Source organism: Strix aluco, chromosome 9, assembly GCF_031877795.1.
Source record: "Strix aluco isolate bStrAlu1 chromosome 9, bStrAlu1.hap1, whole genome shotgun sequence".
Classification (NCBI taxonomy): domain Eukaryota; kingdom Metazoa; phylum Chordata; class Aves; order Strigiformes; family Strigidae; genus Strix; species Strix aluco.
Window position 1 is genome coordinate 12,071,170 of NC_133939.1, and position 17,853 is coordinate 12,089,022.

Sequence of the window (17,853 nt, forward strand, 5' to 3'; positions counted from 1 at the left end):
TCATCAAAATCTAAATCCTTTACAGAGATGGGTTGATTTTGAAGAAGTTGGTATAAGATGCAGGCAATCTGCCTGCTTATTTGCCTGGCAGCATGCCTCCCCACTGCCCGGCAGGCAGCCCCTGCCCTCCCGAGCTGCCCCATTGCTGCCTTGGTGAGGGCTGCCCTGGACTTGCAGGTTCTCAATTTCTTTGCAGCTTGCCAGGACAAGCAATGGGGAACATGGAATGAGGTCAGGCAGACCATGGCTGTGGGCTCCGGTATCTACTGCCTGTCAGCATTCCACCATGGGAGCCTGACTCAGCACTGGGGACTCTGCACCCCCATCACTCAGGATGCCAGATCTCAAACCCCACTGGAGAAGAATTTAAGACAACCCCCAAACCAAACAAAAATCAAGTCCATTTGGATTTATCTTTGTCCTGCAATCTAATGTCAGCAACAGCACAAACTAGGAAATATGTCACAGCCACCACCTAAAAAGTCTGACTTTGAGCAGAAGGCTGGGAATCATGGGCTGTCTGATTCTAGTGGCCGAATACATTAAACAGAATAGGATCAGAAAGACTGGATATAAATTGTGGAACTGAGATTAAATTAGATTATAATAGTAGGGAGAGATTCCAGCACTAGCTAAACTACCACTGTGCTGAGCAAACAGACAAGTATATGTTATGGAATAACATGTTTTCTGAGTTCCTGAAATATATTTAGGAACAATCAGGGCTTCGAGCTTTATCTAATCCTGAACAGTAAATTCACTCATATACAAATGTCAGAGAAAAAAAGAATTAATTTGGTGGGAGAGAAGTAAGGCTTTACACACATGAATTAAGAAAATCTTGGAGAACCTTTGAGCAACTTCTGGCTCTCCCTCTAGCAATGAAGATAAAATAAGTAAATGAACAGACAAACCTAAGAGAAAGAATAACACATATCTGCCTTGTACTTACTGAAAAGTCATCATCAGGGAATAATATCAGATCTTTAAACTGGTTATCCCCAATATTTTTTTCAATCTCTGTGATAACAGCTTCATAATCCAAAGGCTCCAAGAGTTTGGGTTTTTCCTGCTGTGGAAAAAGAGAAAAAAGTCAGGTAATCTCTCTACACCCAAATTTACCTTCCTCCACCTTCATAAACTGAGATCTGCTGCATTTTTCCTTTTTTATACCAAAGTATAAATAACTTCTTCCAACCCGCTCCCCCCCTTCTTCCCAACTTGTTGCAGCTGATCTCATGCAAGAACAGTGGAGGTGAGGAAACTGAGACAGTTGTAACAGTCACTCTGAGAGCAATCTGTCAGCTCATTAGAGATCAAAACCACCACATTAATTTACCTGTCATTCTCAGGAACAGTCTCTTTCTATGTAAATATGTGTAGGCAAACAGACAGATAGACACAATTTGAACTGAACATAGATATGACTTTGAGCTAATATGTTTTAGAATAAATAACTTACTAATTTCTTCACTGTCTTACACAGTCCCACCTCTTGAACTGCTGTTAGCTTGTGAGTGCCACCACATAGTTTATTTCGGGAGAATAACCTTGGATTATTACCAGGTAAAACAACCTGGCACCCATCCCCATGATTTCTCTTGTCAGAAATAGGATTACCATCATCATAATAGTACTATTATTGCCCAAAACAGTGGTAAAGTAAGAAACCATCTTAGGAACAGCAAAACAAAAGTAAAGTCACACTGTCTTGAAATACAACCCAAAAATAGAAAAAGAGAAGCCCATCTGATGTGTTAGAATACATTAAACAAATGAAGAATTGTATATTAAAGTGTCAACATTTGCTTAATTCAAAGACTTAAGCATCAGAAAGAGTAAATGAGAAAGGGCAAGAGAACTGCTAGAAGGGGTAGAAAAGCAGGTGATGAGAAAGAAAGAGGGCACTAGTGGAAAGCAAATGCAGAAACACTTCTGCAAAACACTTTTTCAGTCTGATGCAATGGTGGACATTAAGTTGTGTTTTACCCACTGTTCTTGCTCTGTGCTATTGAGAATAATATAAAGTTTCCCTCCTTCCCTCTTCCTGAAACCAAAACCATGGTGTATTGGAAAAGAAAGCTTTCACATCTCCATGAAGCAAACTTCTCCAACGGACAATCTCATGATTCTCCATTATATTTTTTATATATATATACACACACCACTCACATATGGTCCATTATACATATAATGGTCCAAATATACAAGTGTCTCCTTCTTTTGACTTTATTCTGGAGAGTTCCTGTTTTTTCAGTAATTACAGTCATCTCAAGATTTCTCCCCAGCCCTTGTGAACACTGTTTCCCTTCTATATTAAGTTCAAGACTCCCTTTGGTATCAAATGCATCTCTGAAAAGTTTAATTTAATTAAGTATCAGTAACACAGCCACATGAGATGGATTAAAATACTAGGATACACATGTTCCTAGAAAGTTATTCAATTGCTAAACAGCTTATGATAGAATCACAGAATAACTCAGGACCTCTACAGGTCTCAAAGCAGGGCAAGTTGGGTCAGGCTGCTTGGGAACTTGTCCAGATGAGTCTTGAAAACCTCCAAGGATGCAGATGTAATTTAAAAAGTTGGAGCTGTTCCTTCAACAGTTCAGTCTTATTAACTCTCTTCTCAGTCTATTAAGTCTCTTAGTCCCGATTGCCAGCTTAAGAGTTAATAAACTTCTAAAAATCATTAGTATTGAGCATTCACAGGCCAAAAGCACTATCTGCTGATGCTGAGACAGTAAAGACTTGTAAAAGATAGACAAGATCAACACATAATGTTAAGAAATAGAACTTTTTTGAAAGCTCTTTCCCAAGGAAATTGGTTCATGAATGTTGCTGTGGGATGCGAGGGAGAGGGAGGAAAGAGAAGCAATACTTGACCTACCTAAATACAGCGTATTTTTAACTACCAACTCCCAGGAAACCACTAAAAGATCTGTCTGTCTGAGTAAAATAAAAAGGGATTCTGACACACAGATACTGTTCTAGATTCCTTCCTAGATGAATCTAGAAATTTACAAGGACAGCTGTCTCTCTTGCCTTAGAGTTATGAAAGAGAGATAGAATTAGAAATAAAACTTGGGATTGTTTAACAGAAAAAATAAACTTATCTAGAGGAAGGCATCTGTAAAACACACAAGGCCCAAATAGGAAGAAACAGCTTTAAAGTTTAATTTAGATTCTGTGACAGGACTGTATACCTGTGTGTGATGTTCAGGGAAGACAAGGCGTCCTACTAGGACACATGAGACTTCATATTAACCCAGCCATGTTACCTTAGACTGTCATTTGGCTCTGGCCAGTACCAGTTCACACAGTCCTGCTCAAGAAATGCTCAGGTTGAGTAGTAGCCGTATTCTTTAGTGAGTTTCAGTCTGCCATTTACTGACAGCACTTCCCCACAGAAACATAATGGGCTCATCCAACCATCTCACCATGCGCCGCTTCAAGTTATATTGAGTCACTGCAGTATCCTTTAGGCATAAGTTTTAGCCTCTTCTTCATTAAATTGACCATTGTATCTATTTATTAAATATTTCTATATAGATATAAGTTTCAAGGAGTTAAAACATGAAGAGAAAACACCAGTGAACACTGAACGTACCATCTCTGCTGTACCACTCATTTTGGGAATGATGGCCAGGTCTGAACAAACAAAAGGTCTGCTCAGTCCAAGTTTAGCAGAAAGCAAACTTGTGGTAGTGTAACCATTACCTTCAGTAGGAAGTCTTATAGCAACCATTTACAAGAAAACTCAAAGTGAAAAAATACATGCACTGACATTTATGAGGTACAAGTGTATCATGCAGGCATTTTTCCTGTGTAGTGGTTTCACTAAAACATGTACATTTTCTGCAGAAAGTTTGTGACATTGACTACACTGAGAACCCTCCCTTCCTAGAGCAGATACTGTTAGGTTAATGGTTTTGCAACAATCTCAACTTTTAATAAGTCAGACATGGCATTGAAACCATAAATGTCCACTCTTCACAACCAGAGATGCGCCAACACAATATTAATCTAGGTCAGATGTTCCCTAGAAATATCATGAATGTTAGCTTTCAGCATCTCTTAAAAAAACATAAAATGAGCAAATGACATAAGTAGCCACCTTCCTATTGAAGTTACAGACTAAGAGCTGGGGAATCCCACAAATCTTGGGACTTCTCTTGAAATATGGGGGAATCCCATAAAAATGTGCGGCATTTCCAGGTTCTCTATGCCGATGGAAACTACCCTTTTTGCTGGGGCTGGCAGAATGAAGAGGTACTCCTCCTTCCCCCTGGAAATCCCTGTGAGGTGTAGCACAGCTACACCTCCTTCAAAATTAACATCACACAGATGTCCAGATGCAGGTGGAAGCAGGGTAAGCTATGTCACACTCGCCTCTCTTTCCTCTTCAGAAACTGGAAGCACTCAGAAAGCCACTCCTGATAGCTGCCTAAAACACTCCAGGGGAAAACTTCTCCTTGACAGCTGCAAGGTCACTTATGTGAGACAAGAATGCAACTTGAGAAAACCCTGAAGCAGAGAAACACAGCAAGTGTATGAAAATCACTGTTCCCACAGCACTAATTCTCTTGCTGTCAGTGCTGCAAAGTGCGTGATCTGATGGAAACATTTTACCAGATGTTAACAGAGAAGTCTTATGAGAAAGTTTACACATCCAAAATGTAACTACATGTAAGTAGATGTGACATTATCAAAATTACTGCAAAACTTTTCAGTGAAGCAATTCCATATTTATGGTGATGTTTGTCTATTGATGCAATGACAAATGCCGTTCTTCCTTCTATGGCATTACAGCAAAATCCTGTATAAAAGGCAACACTGTATTATGCCAACTTCCATAAATCAGAGATGCAAGTAATAGACCATCCTTGTCAATACACCGACTGCAGAGATAATCTAGTCCATCCCCTGCCAACATCAAGCATGACACTATAATAAACATGATGCCTCTCTCTATCAATTCTGCATGTTCTTACAAACCTTAAGACTATGCAGTGTGGACACTGACTCCATCCTTTGTAGAGCCTGTACTTTGGATTTGGCAAAACTGAGCACTGCAATGCTTAGTATTGCATTTGAGATAGGAAGTGGCAGCTGGTTTAGTTAGCAGTTTATCTCTAGAAGGCGTGGAATGACTGCTCAGCTTTCTCATCACAGGCAGACAGAAGCAGCAATGTGGGGATTAGTGAATTTCTCCCTGTGAGTGATAGCAGAGATTTGTAAATGAGTAGGGTTGATTTAAAGCTAATTTAATAACCATAGTGCTGCTTCTTCTCAATTTAACTTGTCTGCTCTTTTTGGAAACAGACCAACCCAGCAATCTGTGCCAAGATCGAATTATGCTGGCTTGGATTTTTATAATGCTTTTTATAGGCTCTATCTCAAGTGAGTAATGAATTACATTTAGTTGTACTGAAATGGTTGTGAATACATGTAGTAAAAAGGCTCTCTCTGACTCCTCACCTGTTACAACAATCACAGCAGCACCATTTACTTCACACCCTGACAGTGTTGTGGAGCATACTTCTGTATGTTGTTGAGCCAACTTTTCCAAACTCTTTTTGAATAGTGAAGAGATCTTTAATGAGCACCAGAGCCAACACCACAGACGAATAATCACTACTTAATTTTACATGGGTGAAACAGCCCAGATTCCACCAGTGACGTACAGCTTGATCGCCATCATCTTCTGGTCTATGTACAAAAACATTATTTTTCCCAGTAATAATGACCAAAAATATCCGCATAAATGATTTTACAGAAACAGATATGGTACCTGGCTTGCCTCCAGCTGCACAGACATTGTGCATTGATACTAGTACCTATCCTCTCTTCATAATTATAGGACAAAATGACTTATATAACATCCTCCTGAAGCCGTATTTCTGTGAACACTCACTAAAGGAGGAAATGATGTAACAGACCAATAGTCTCTGGATAGTCATCCCAAGCACTTCCCCGTTCTAAAAATAAACTAGACCAAATGCTGATTTTCTATGCTTTAATGATGTATTATTCCCAGACACCAAATACTGAGTATCTAAAATTATTGAATTTAATGCAGATGTTTAAATGAATTTCTTCTCTTCCCCATAACAGGAAGAAGAAAATTAAAGAAAGAGATACACAGAAAGAATTTAAGCTGACGGACTTCAGTTACATGGACTAAAATATCTTCATGACAGAAAGATCCACTCCATGTTCATAAAAAGTGTAATGGCCAGGTTGGTCAAGACCAATCAGGACTCTGATTTTATATTTCATCCAGGCTATAGCTTGTCTAGAATTACAATTCATTCATACATTTGAAGTATGGAAATAGGCAGACTTACAAGCGAAAGGGCTACTTACTGAAATAACAGCATCGCATTCCTTCATTTTTTATAGACTTCTCAATGATATTATTAACCAAGCCCAATCCAATTAAAACTCACAACAGCAAATTAAATTACTTGCTGGGATGACATTAATGTGAAGCGCTTCTCACACTTCTTGTTCTTCCTTTCCTTTCCCCAGTTAAATACTGTCTCTGGCATAATACATGACTTTAGATTTTTTTTATATATAGTTAATATATGTAGCTAATTTTATTCCACCAGGGTGGGCCAATTTTAAATTAAATTTCTTTGCCAAGCCCGTCCAAACTGAAGCTAAAGAACAGTCCGGACTCCAGGACTTTTGGAGGAGGTGTAGCATAAAGGCTGAATTTAACCCTGGCTTCAGACATGCTGGTGATATAGACTGCCCAGCAGCTCTGAGGAGTGCTAGCCACAGCTGCCTGAATATTCAAGGAGCTGAAGCTGAGACTAGAAAACCATTCACTTTTTACAGAGTCACCAAATTTTTTACTTTTTTGTAGGACCAACATATGTCTTTATTCACCATTAGGCAGTACAGCAGTTTGATGCCTGGGGTGGTTTCCATGGGAAAGGGTATCTGCACTGGATGCAGCTTCTTCCCCCACCAGCTGAGATCACAGGTGAGCAGCCAGATGACCCAACGTGCTCCTGGCAGTGAGTCCCATGGCAGCACTTACACCCAGTGAGCAGAGACAGAACAGCCACGCAAGGATTATGGTGTCCCCCACACCTGCAAGTAGCTGAGCTAGGACTAACAGATCTCACCAACTCCAGATGCTCTCACCCCACAGGTCTGCCCTCTCTCTGCTCACAACACACTCCACATCGTCTTATGGATGTTCTTTAAGGAAAATAAGTTTTTCATTTCAAGCACAGGGGAAGAAATACAGGGTCTGCAAAAGATATTTAAGGAAAGGACAGGGAAGCACAGCCAGAACCAGCAGGCAGAGGGTCTCTCCTTTTATTTTATATCTCGTCATTTTCACAATTGCTTGGCCTGGTATGCATCTATTTACAGTCAACAAACTCTCTGGCCACGTTACAAAGACTACATTGGGCTCAGAATGTGATCCACAGTCAACAAATTTATTAAAATTAGTGGTACAAAGAAAATTTTCTGTGACACTCCCTCCATTCCACCCACGTGAAAACACATTCATTTGTCAGGTCCAAAATGTTTAATTTGTCACGTCTTTCACTAAACCTTGGAGAACTGCACTTGGAAAGAATCCAGCCAGTCTTTCAGGGCTGCACAGCACAACTGCTACACTCTTTAGTGTCAGCGGTGAAGCCGACATGCCAATAAATTTCATTAAGGGGATTGCCAGTTCCCACAAGATTCTGGTACAGAGAAAATTGCAAAGAATTACAAAAAGATTCAAACCTCCAAATTCTTAGTGATTCAGAAATAGGTTTCCAAAACACTATAGTACCTATCAGCTTAAGCAGTGAAAAAGCAGGGAAACCTATGGAAGATCCTGCTAGGAATAAAGTGAAAAATCATCTTCTTTCATTAAAGCTTCTTTGTTTAATGAAAATTCTGATTGTCACCAATAAGGTATTTGCTTGACCAAGTGAGACTTACTCTGTACAAATACAGCTGGGATGCGATGAATCCTAATTCCTTACATTGGAAGTTACCATTGTTTTCTGGATCTAAATCTATAAAGGTGCACTTTGCGTATTTTCCAGCTTTAATGGTTACTGTAAGAGAATTCAGTGTATTAAATATTTGAAAAATGGAAACACCTCTCATCTGGATGAGCTAACTCAGATCATTTTCATTTTAACTGGTAAGCCAGCTGCAGCCATCAGAGACTTCAGTGGCACACAGACACGTAACTTCTCCAGCAAGCTGACCGATGAGCGACCAAGGTTAAAAATACTCAAACCACAACGGCCTGTTCTCAGGCAACTGGGAGTGACCTATTCTTTCTATTACCTTTTATTTCTCAAGTTAGAATTTATTGTTGCTTTCGTTATGAATTTTTAAAGCACTAGGCCTCATAAAACTATCACACTCATGGTTAAAATGTGCAAGCCACACAGGGCTGATGCTTCAGCAAAGCATCCATCCATGCTGGTGGGAGAGAGGGGTTGTTTCATGCTACACTTGACTTAGTCATAAGCATTTCCTGAATTCTGTTTCCTGATCGTGATTATACATCTGGCATTGTAGCCTCACTGCGGTGCTTTCTGAGTCTGGAAGGTATGGGCATGTACACATGTGCACCTCCAATGACTAGCACTTGCCATTTTACACATTAGATAAAACTACCAATATGGTCTGCAAAATATTCACGGTAACAAGAAAACAACTTACTTGTCCTCTTTATGCAGTAGCTGGAAACCCTTTTTAGGAAAGAGATAAATTTAATTTAATCAGGAAATTACTAAAATCAGCATTATCATGCCACCGACAACAAGACCTCTAAAGAAACTTCTAAGTTTTAAAATTAAATTTCATGTATTGGCATTTCAAAATGTCAAAAATGACAGCTTCTAAGTAGTGAGTACTTCTGAAGCCTAGACTAAATATTTACCCATAGGTCACTTCAGGGGAAAAACAAGAAAGTCTTGTAGTATCCTAAGGGTTTTTTCTTTTTTTTAATTTACACAGAGCTCTAACATGGCAACACTCAGCCACTTCACTCCCCTTACCTGACCTTAGCCAGAAAAAAACAGTTCAGTTATAGCAACAAAAGGCTTTCTTTAAATGTACCATGCTGAATCTATTCTTGAAGCAAGTAAGCAAAAGCCAAAGATGTAAATCACTTATCTTGAACTGCATCTGAACAGGCAGGTAGGATGCACTGGAAGGGGACTGGGAAGGAGGGGTGGGAGCTGTGGGTGAATGGAAAGGACCTGCTGATGCAGAGCTGGAGCACTCCATCCAGCCACCGGCCTCACTAGCGATTATTTCACCCCAGGGAAGGAGAAGTGAATTGTCCTGCCCTGAGCACCACAAAGAGGATGCTGGAGTGAGTCTAGTTCAACCGTCCTGTAAACACTCTTTGCTTTATGTTCACTTTTTCTAGCATGGTCTCAGGCGGGCAGATGCACGGTCACAAACAGGAATGTTACCAAAACCATCCTGCAACCTGCGCACAGTGGATTTGACCAAAGCTTTTAAGCCTCCAGTACAAAGTTTATGTAAACAGCACTTCTGACTCTGTGTATACACACACACACACACAACTTCACATATATAGAGTTATTGAAGTCTAAGGAAAATCTACATAAAACAAAAGATACTCCCAATTTTTGCCTTTAAGTGGCACTCAGATGACCCTCATAGCAAAGGTAGAAACTCAGCTCTGACACCTACAGCATTTATACAGCAATAATAGAACTGGTTATAGCAACAAGATCAGGCCAAACCAGTCCCCTTCCGTGTAAACTGGATGAATAAGGGAGATGGAGTGATCTACCCACAGTCACCTGTGTATAGGTTCAGGGGAAGGACATGCCAGGTGTTCCTAGCTCAGTCGCTCCTCCACCAGGCTCACCGAGCACAAACCTGCCGCTAAAACAGGGGTGTATTTTACATAACACTGTGCACAGCCCATAATTGTCTTTAAAAACATTTTTATTTACTTTGAAAATAAAGTTTCTTTTTAGTAGACTTTGGTTTTAGAGTACATAGGAAACACTTCTTAAGGACCAAAGGGAAACGTCTAATGTCTGTTCATTAGATCACACTCTGATGCTAAAGACTTTGATCACTATTTTAAGTCTGATGAAGTTGCAACACAGCACATCAGGAAACTACACTGCCCACTTTCACTTAAATATTAAAATTTAGATGTATGAAGTCCTAGACTGTAGACTGAGCAAACAGGTTTTTTTGAAAGGGTCAAGACCAATTCAGAAGCCTCTGAAGCAAAACCAACTGTTTGCATTAGCTCTAAATAAACTTTTAAAAAATACCGTTTGACTTCTAGAGAGTACTTAGTAATAAGTCACTGTCCCTTAGGGCAAATCTCATACATGCTGTTCTGCTTCATTTTACTCAGTGAATATCTCTCTTTTTCTACCTACATTATGGTTACTAATCTCTTAACGAGTTTTAGATATTTTTCATGCTACATATCTGAGTAAATAATTGTAAGTATTTCCACACTTTATCTGTAAAAATTAGTACTATCTATACATGACCATTATAAATTCAGCTGTCACAATGACGTCAAAATTATAATTGTTTCCTTGACATCAACTACCCTCCCAATCAGTTATCTAGCTATCAAGTCATTTACACCCACAGGATGTAAATGAGAGCAACATCTGGTCAACCGCACTGAGCTCAATCAACAACCTACAATCAATTAAAACTAATCAGATCATAATTAGTCTTACAAAAAAAAAGGAGTTTCCAGCAAATAATACAAGTCTATCTAAAGAAAATACAGGTATAAATGTGGTATATTAAGAAATGCACTCTTTGAATAAGGTCCCCATATACAAAAGACTTTAAAGCTGCAGTGGGAGCTAATACTGCATTGAAATCTGCAGCATGAGAGGTGCAGAGGACTGATGCATGAAGGAGAGATTGGCTTCTGGTTGATAGCAAAAAGTGCCCATAGGCCAAAGATTTAACATGCGCCAATTATGAAACATTGGGTAGAAAGACACAGGTCACGAGCCAAAAAAGTAAAGTCAAGTGTGTCTGCATTTCCTAAGGGCTAAACAAACTATTAAGAAATACACTTGCAGAATAACATGACACAGTGACCCCATCTTAGGCTATATGATGTCTGAAAAGAACGAAAACCAGAACAGATTCTGCTGAAAACCCGAGTTATGTGTGACATTACAGCAGCCAGCCACTTCACGGGAAATGCAGTGTGAACCACAACCCTCTGATGAAAAAGGCGCTTTACCTATTTCCAATTAAAGGCGACAGGCACACGGTTACAAGTGCTCTAAGTTTTAGGTCAGAGTATGATACATTTTATTGATGCTTGGAAGTCACAATTTAAAGGTTCTTTGGCACCACTAAATTGAGCATACTCTCACCTTCTGTTATCTGTGGATACAGGCAAAAATGAACAAATACATTCCTCTTTATCTGCAGGCAGGCTACTGATTTATTGTTACTGTTAAGGTTTTGTTTTATTTCCAGCCATACTTTCCTGTAAGGCTTCAACCATTTCTGATGAGCACTACTCACATATAGTCTGGATTTGTACAACAATGACAAAATACCCTCTTAAATCCTGGTTAGGAGGGAAGTCAAGCAGCAGTGCCTACCTCCTACCAAAGTCTTGTGAACTGCCAGGGTGAGAAGCTTTCAGCAGCCCCACCAGCATTCATTCTTGGGACCCAAGATCATGAAGCTTAAACTTGGTATCCTTGACTGTATGCCAACAGCTCAGGGCAGTGGAAACCACACTGTAAAGTAACCTTGTCAAAAAGATCCATTTCCATATAAAATATCTATTCAAAATGGCAGCTAGTCACAAGCAAAACCCAAACACACTACTAGATTAACAACAGACTATTTTAATCAATTTGTGACCAAGTGTTACAACTGCAAAGTTGTTTTCCTTCCTATTTAAAAAAGTTAATGAGAATAATCTTATTCAGTGTATTACCACTGGTTCTTTATTACACTGGATATGCAGAATAGTCTCAAAAGAGCCTCCAGCATACACATGCAAACACAGCTTGTAATTGGATAAGTAAAACTACAGAATAAAACCAAGCACCTCTTGCCATGAAGAAAAGGATCATTGTCTCCAAATCATTCTTGGGGAAGCCATTAAACGTTTGACATCTAAAGTAATCTCTCACATTATCAGAATACACTGAACCAGTGCTTGCCTAAGGCTTCTCAACAGAAGGCTGTAAGCATTTTACCTAAAGTTGTCTGCAACGTCAGAAAAACTTAGGCACAACGCAGTTAACGTGAATTGCCCCCTGTCACACACCAGAGTTTCAGGATGCATAGTCCTGGCCCAAAGCCATCACTGGCAAAGCTGCCATCTACCTCGCGGGGCAGAACCTCACTCCAGGTTTCCACCAAGGGCTCTGGAGCTTTCTCCATTTGCTCCCTGCACTGCAGAAAGACAGGGGCTTTCTCTTCCTCCCGGCCTCAAGAGGCAGAAATCACCCATAGCAGATCGTGAGATCTGAAATAGCACAGAGTAACTTTCTACTCCCAAAGCAGCATTATGGATTTTCATGGAACTACCAAGCACGTGTTACCAGGCACCAGAGAGGCTATCACACAGTGCTGCTATCAGTACACGTCTGATCGACAATGGGATGCTATACAACAGTCTCCCTAGTGCACTTGTGTTCTGTCCAGAACTCCCTGTGCTTCAGTCTCAGACTTCGGTAATCATTCTTCAATGTTCAGTATGTCATCACACAGATTGATGAGACTCGGTCAATCCTACATACACACCAAGGAATAAATCCTACTCTCTCCTAGGTGTAGCCTGAAGAGTGTCAACTCTAATTTCTTAGCAATTTGGTAGAAGAGATGGAAGAAGGCGTGCATACTCACACAGCTTAATCTGTGAATTTCTCCTTGATTCACTCGCCTAATGGTCCTTCTCTTCCTCCGCAGTTCACTGGGCTCCCTTCTGAATCTCCCGCGAAAGCTCATTGTATCCGTAGGCATTCAAGCAGCAAACAAATCTCTCTTTAAAAACTGTGCTCCTTTAGCCTCTTTCCTTCAGCAGCTTCAGCATAACAACTGGAAGCCGTGTATACAGTTCAAGGGGGAAGTTATGTCTAAAACTTACATGCTGTATCCACAGTAACTGAACAGAAAGAAGAAGAAAACCAGCAATAACTCATTTCTTCCTGTGAATAATATTCTGCTATTAAGGCAAGAATGTCTCATTAAACCATAAATACACCCAGACCCCGCCTCTAATGCAAATCAAAATAGGAAGCTGTAGAAAAAACTGCTTGCAACTATCTTTGTCTCAAAACCCGTTACATCCTTTCTCCTTACCACCCTCCACGATTCAAAAGCCAAAACAGCTGCACTCTTACTTCATGTGCACGTATGTCTGCAAGCTAAAAAACCAGGCATTCACAGAACAACCACCTTCTACTGAGCCCCTAAGTAGCAGATGTCAGTCACAGAGCACACAGCAACAGGTTCATGCTGCCGGAGCCCAGAATCGTCTCTGCTTTTGGACCAAGGTAACAGTTCCCCTTTCAAAGTGACATGAAACATCAGTAAGAGGAAGCACCCTGCAAATTCCTAAATCTGCAGACAGTTATAAAAAGGGAAAAATAGAGAAATTTACATGCTAATATTAAAAATACATTTTTGGCTTGTAAAAACCTGGTTTTAGAAGTGCTTGTCACCTGCCAGCTAAGAAAAATCACTGCTTGCTTCAACCCTGCTCCCACCTCAGGTGAGAGTAAAGCTGCCAGAGCCTGTTTCCAGATGCCCCATGCAGGGGCAATCAGAGCAGCTCCCCCACTCCGCTACCCCACATGGGGGCAATCACAGCAGCACCCCAACAGGTTAGAAGCCCCTCACTCAGTGCCTCAGAAGCACAGAGGCAACGGGAGCAGTAACATGGGCAATCAAATTGTTCTTAATTAAGGTAGGAGTCTTGCCCAGTGCTCAGCTGTCTGAAGGCTGGCAGGGCACAAAGGTCTTTTAAAACTGAACAAACCCCCTCAGTGCCCACACATGTGCATGCACACAGACCCTTTTCTTCTCCTTTGTTCCAGCTGAGGATGCATCCTGCTGTAGCAGCAAAGCTGCATTCCCCTTGCATTCCCCTATGCACACAGTCGTTATGTGCCATGCATTATTTTTTTTATTTTTACTTAATATCACTGTGCATAACTAAGACAAATTGATAGTTTTTCTGCTTTTTCATTCTGGATTTTTCGCAAATTGGATGATAAGCATCTTTTTCACAACTTGTTTCAACTCAGTACTCTGAGATCTGCAACTTTAACCTAAGTGCCATTTTTTTTCTTTTTCTTTCCAGCAAATAATTCTAAGTTCTATGAAATCTTTCACGCATTTTTCAGAATTAGTAACATTTGATCCAAAGTAACAAGCCTCTGCAGAATTTCCACGACTGTTCCACATGCTAGATTTCCATGCCAGGAGAGCAGACAGAGTCCAGCATGTCTGACCTGAGCACTACAAAACAATGCATGGGTCTGATTAGTTTGCTCTCTCTTCCACATGGTGCAACTTCAGGAATTAGAAAACCATCTCATCATTATCCTCATCATTTGGCTTTGCCTTCAAGGAGATCACCTCCTTTAAACTGAGTGTTACCAGCCTGCTGTGCAACTGCTTAAGACAGATTTCACTGTACTCCTACTTAGCGGTGAAAAGGATCTGTGTCTGGCACTAGAAAACAGAAAAGACAACAGAAACCCTTTGCCAAGGTATGCAGACATTTCAAGTGGCTACCAATATAGCACCGCAACATTAACCAAGTTGGAATTACCCTTGTTTTCTCTCAAACCACCACGCTATCTATACTGAGTCCCAAGTGCCTCTCACATAACATAGTGAGCACAGCTGCCAAGACTCTTGGTCCTTGCCAGAAGTTAAATTTAACGCTGGATCCATCAGCTCTGCTGGCTTAACTTTCAGCAGATATCAATTTCTCTCAGAGGCTCCTTTGCCTATCGACTCCTTTCTGTAACTCACACAGAATGAGCTGAGCTCCATCTTTCCTTTCCTGGGGAAGGCTCTAGCCCAGCTTCCTGCCTTCAGCAGCACCAAGGAGCCCTTCCAGGGCGTCCTTTCCACCGAGATAAGGGTCACCACCACTTCCTGAAACTTTGATGAACTTGTGTTACTCCCAAATAAGACAAAAGATTAATTTAGGTTCAAGTTTCCAGCTGGACCTTATCAAATTTACTCCACTACCTTCTGTCCAAAGAAATTTCATTCCTAATACTATTAAACCTCATTTATTCTGTATCTTTGACAGTCAGTTTTTCAGATTTGATGCTAAATGCACTGAGTACTGTATTTTCTCAACACCAAGGCATTAAAAGGTTAAAGCAATAAAATAACAAATAAGCTACATCATCCACACAGAGATATAAACAGAACTAATAGTAAACAACTGCAAATAAAGATTACACTTTCTTAGACCTGTTTTGAATGCAAATCCCTTTACACTTGTATAGGGAACAACCTCAGCAGTCAAATGTCTAATAGTGCTTTGTCCTGTAGCTGAAGTACAAAGCAAGTTTCATTAGCATTAGTGTGACTGTAAAAGATTCCCTAATTTTTCCTCAAAGACTTCTCTATCTCTTTGATTAAAGATATCAGGTACTTTAAGATGATCATAGAATTGGTTATGTTAATATGAATAAAGCTCCTGTGCTACCTTTTAAATTCAGAACTATTATGTATAAGGTGAGAAGTATTATCCGTACCTCAAGTTATCCCAAGAAAAGAGATATTTGGTCTCAGGAAATCCACAAGCCTTGGTTTATGTTTGTGCACTGCTGTATCAGATTCATATAGTCAAAATAAGGATGTTCAAACACTTCAAAAAAATGATAAAATATGTAAGGTAGTCAATTCAGTGTTTAATTGCCCTCTGCTCTGCTGTCTTTGCTGAACATTTTCATCTGTTCCCAGCATTTTGAACAAACTTACTAATATCTAGATAGGAAAAATAATAACATTTGATATCTCCACTCCTGTTAAGGAATAGCTATGCATTCCCTTTGCTTCAGAGCCACTAGCATTCAGTTTTCTGATAGGGGTCACAAGTTATTAAATAACTTTTTTATTCTCTTTTCCTACATTTCTTCTTGAGCTTCTGTCCAACTTTATTTCCCTCTTAAATCTATTCACTGTCAAGCTTCATTAATTTCAGTTTGAATCTGCAATATACAGCAATATGTAAAAATATACTGCTGGACAAAACTAATCCACTGCTATAGTATGCCATGCAATCATTGGAAAATGTATTTCACTAGTGCTTTGCTAGCAGTGATATAAAGATAGAAAAATTCAGTCCCTAAATGTGTATCTTCAATATAAAAGACACTCTAAAATAGGCTAAATATTTGAGCTGCTGTGTAGCAAGTACTGAATTCACCATACTGTCCTTCTAAAATAATATAATCTACCACCTCTAATCAAGAAGGATCAAGAAACGAAGCTTCAGTTAGCCACACTGGCTTCCTTTTTTTTTTTTTAAATGGGGGAGGGGTGCCAGGGGAGGGGCACGGAAATCATATGCAAAGACTGAATTCGTAGCAAGTTTCAGGGAATGAATGCTCCCCTTCAGCTCAGGACTTGTGTCTGGGAGCCGTGCTGACATTTACAAACAGAGTACAAGTCAAAAACACAGACTTGACTTATGCCCGTGTATATATAAATAATTGGACATCCATAGTCATTACACACCTAATCCTGACTCAGGCCTTTTGTTTAACAGATTTGAGAAAGGTGGTTTAATTAACAAGTAAGAAAACGCCTTCTGCTGGAATCAACTGTGTATTATGCCTATTCTGAAATGAAACACAAACCTCTCATAACAAAACTTGCTTCATTTAAGGCCACCATGATGACAGTGACATTACCGTTCAGGCAGTCTCTCCAGCGTAGAGCAGTACTGAGAAATTTGGCTGACAAACTTAACGCTTCACCACTTGGCAGAGCGCAGATAAGATACTTACCTACCTCCCTTGAACAGTTTGTGGCATTTCCAGCATGTCAGAGTTCCTGGTAGAACCACAGCAATAAAGTTGTTGAAAAAAACCCAAAGGATGACAGCCATGCCAAACACCCAGCCCTTGGAGTAGAAGCAGAAACAATTCTGTACTTCGCAACCATGACTTTAGCCCATGGCCAGCAGGCAGCTATCAGCTCAGGTACCGGTGAGAAGAAGAAAAAAATATGGTAACCTGAGTGGGTCAAAAAAGGGCTTTTTTTTTTTTTTTTTTTAAATTTTTAAAAATTACTCCACATAGGCTTCCAGCCTTCTCTATCCCATATTATGGATGTAGGATGCACAAGTCATAAAATTTGGAGACCTTGTTGGTGTACTCAGCACAGTTAACATCCCACAACATGCAGGCAGGGCCAGTAAATAAGCTATATTAATACATACTGATGCTGCTTTTCATATATTCCTCATGTGGTCTTCGATTTCAGTCCCCCAGCAAGGCCACCATCACTGTCTGTCACACCCTGAACGGTGCGGCAGGGCAACGCTGCTAAAAGTCAGTTATGCATCTGGACGAAGCAAGCTGTATCAGATTTAATTTGACACCCTTTCTGTGACCAGAGTGCTTGCTACGAAATTGATCATAGTGAGTGGCAACACACTACATGTATTTTCAGCCATGATTGCCAAAAATCTACTAATAGGACTGTGAGAGTAAAACTGAGATATCAATTACGGTACACCACATATTTGTCTTACCTGCCTCTTCCAAGCATCAGGAATAGCGTGTTCTGTAGTGGTTTGTGAATGCATGTGAAAACTGCACTTCCTGAAAGCTT

General features: G+C 40.1%; 1 protein-coding gene across 10 annotated transcripts in view; it reads right to left on the minus strand.

The window, feature by feature from the left end:
* The window catches only part of DOCK10 (dedicator of cytokinesis 10), a 164,797-nt gene that overhangs the window by 102,451 nt on the left and 44,493 nt on the right, over positions 1–17,853 (minus strand). For 8 of the 10 annotated variants that reach the window (XM_074833712.1, XM_074833709.1, XM_074833706.1 and 5 more), the window contains exon 2: positions 953–1,072. In XM_074833712.1, coding sequence (XP_074689813.1) covers positions 953–1,072 — 120 coding nt within the window. Of the gene's footprint in view, positions 1–952; positions 1,073–12,888; positions 13,188–17,853 lie in introns of those variants that run through there. The other 2 variants (XM_074833713.1, XM_074833710.1) reach the window with 1 other exon arrangement.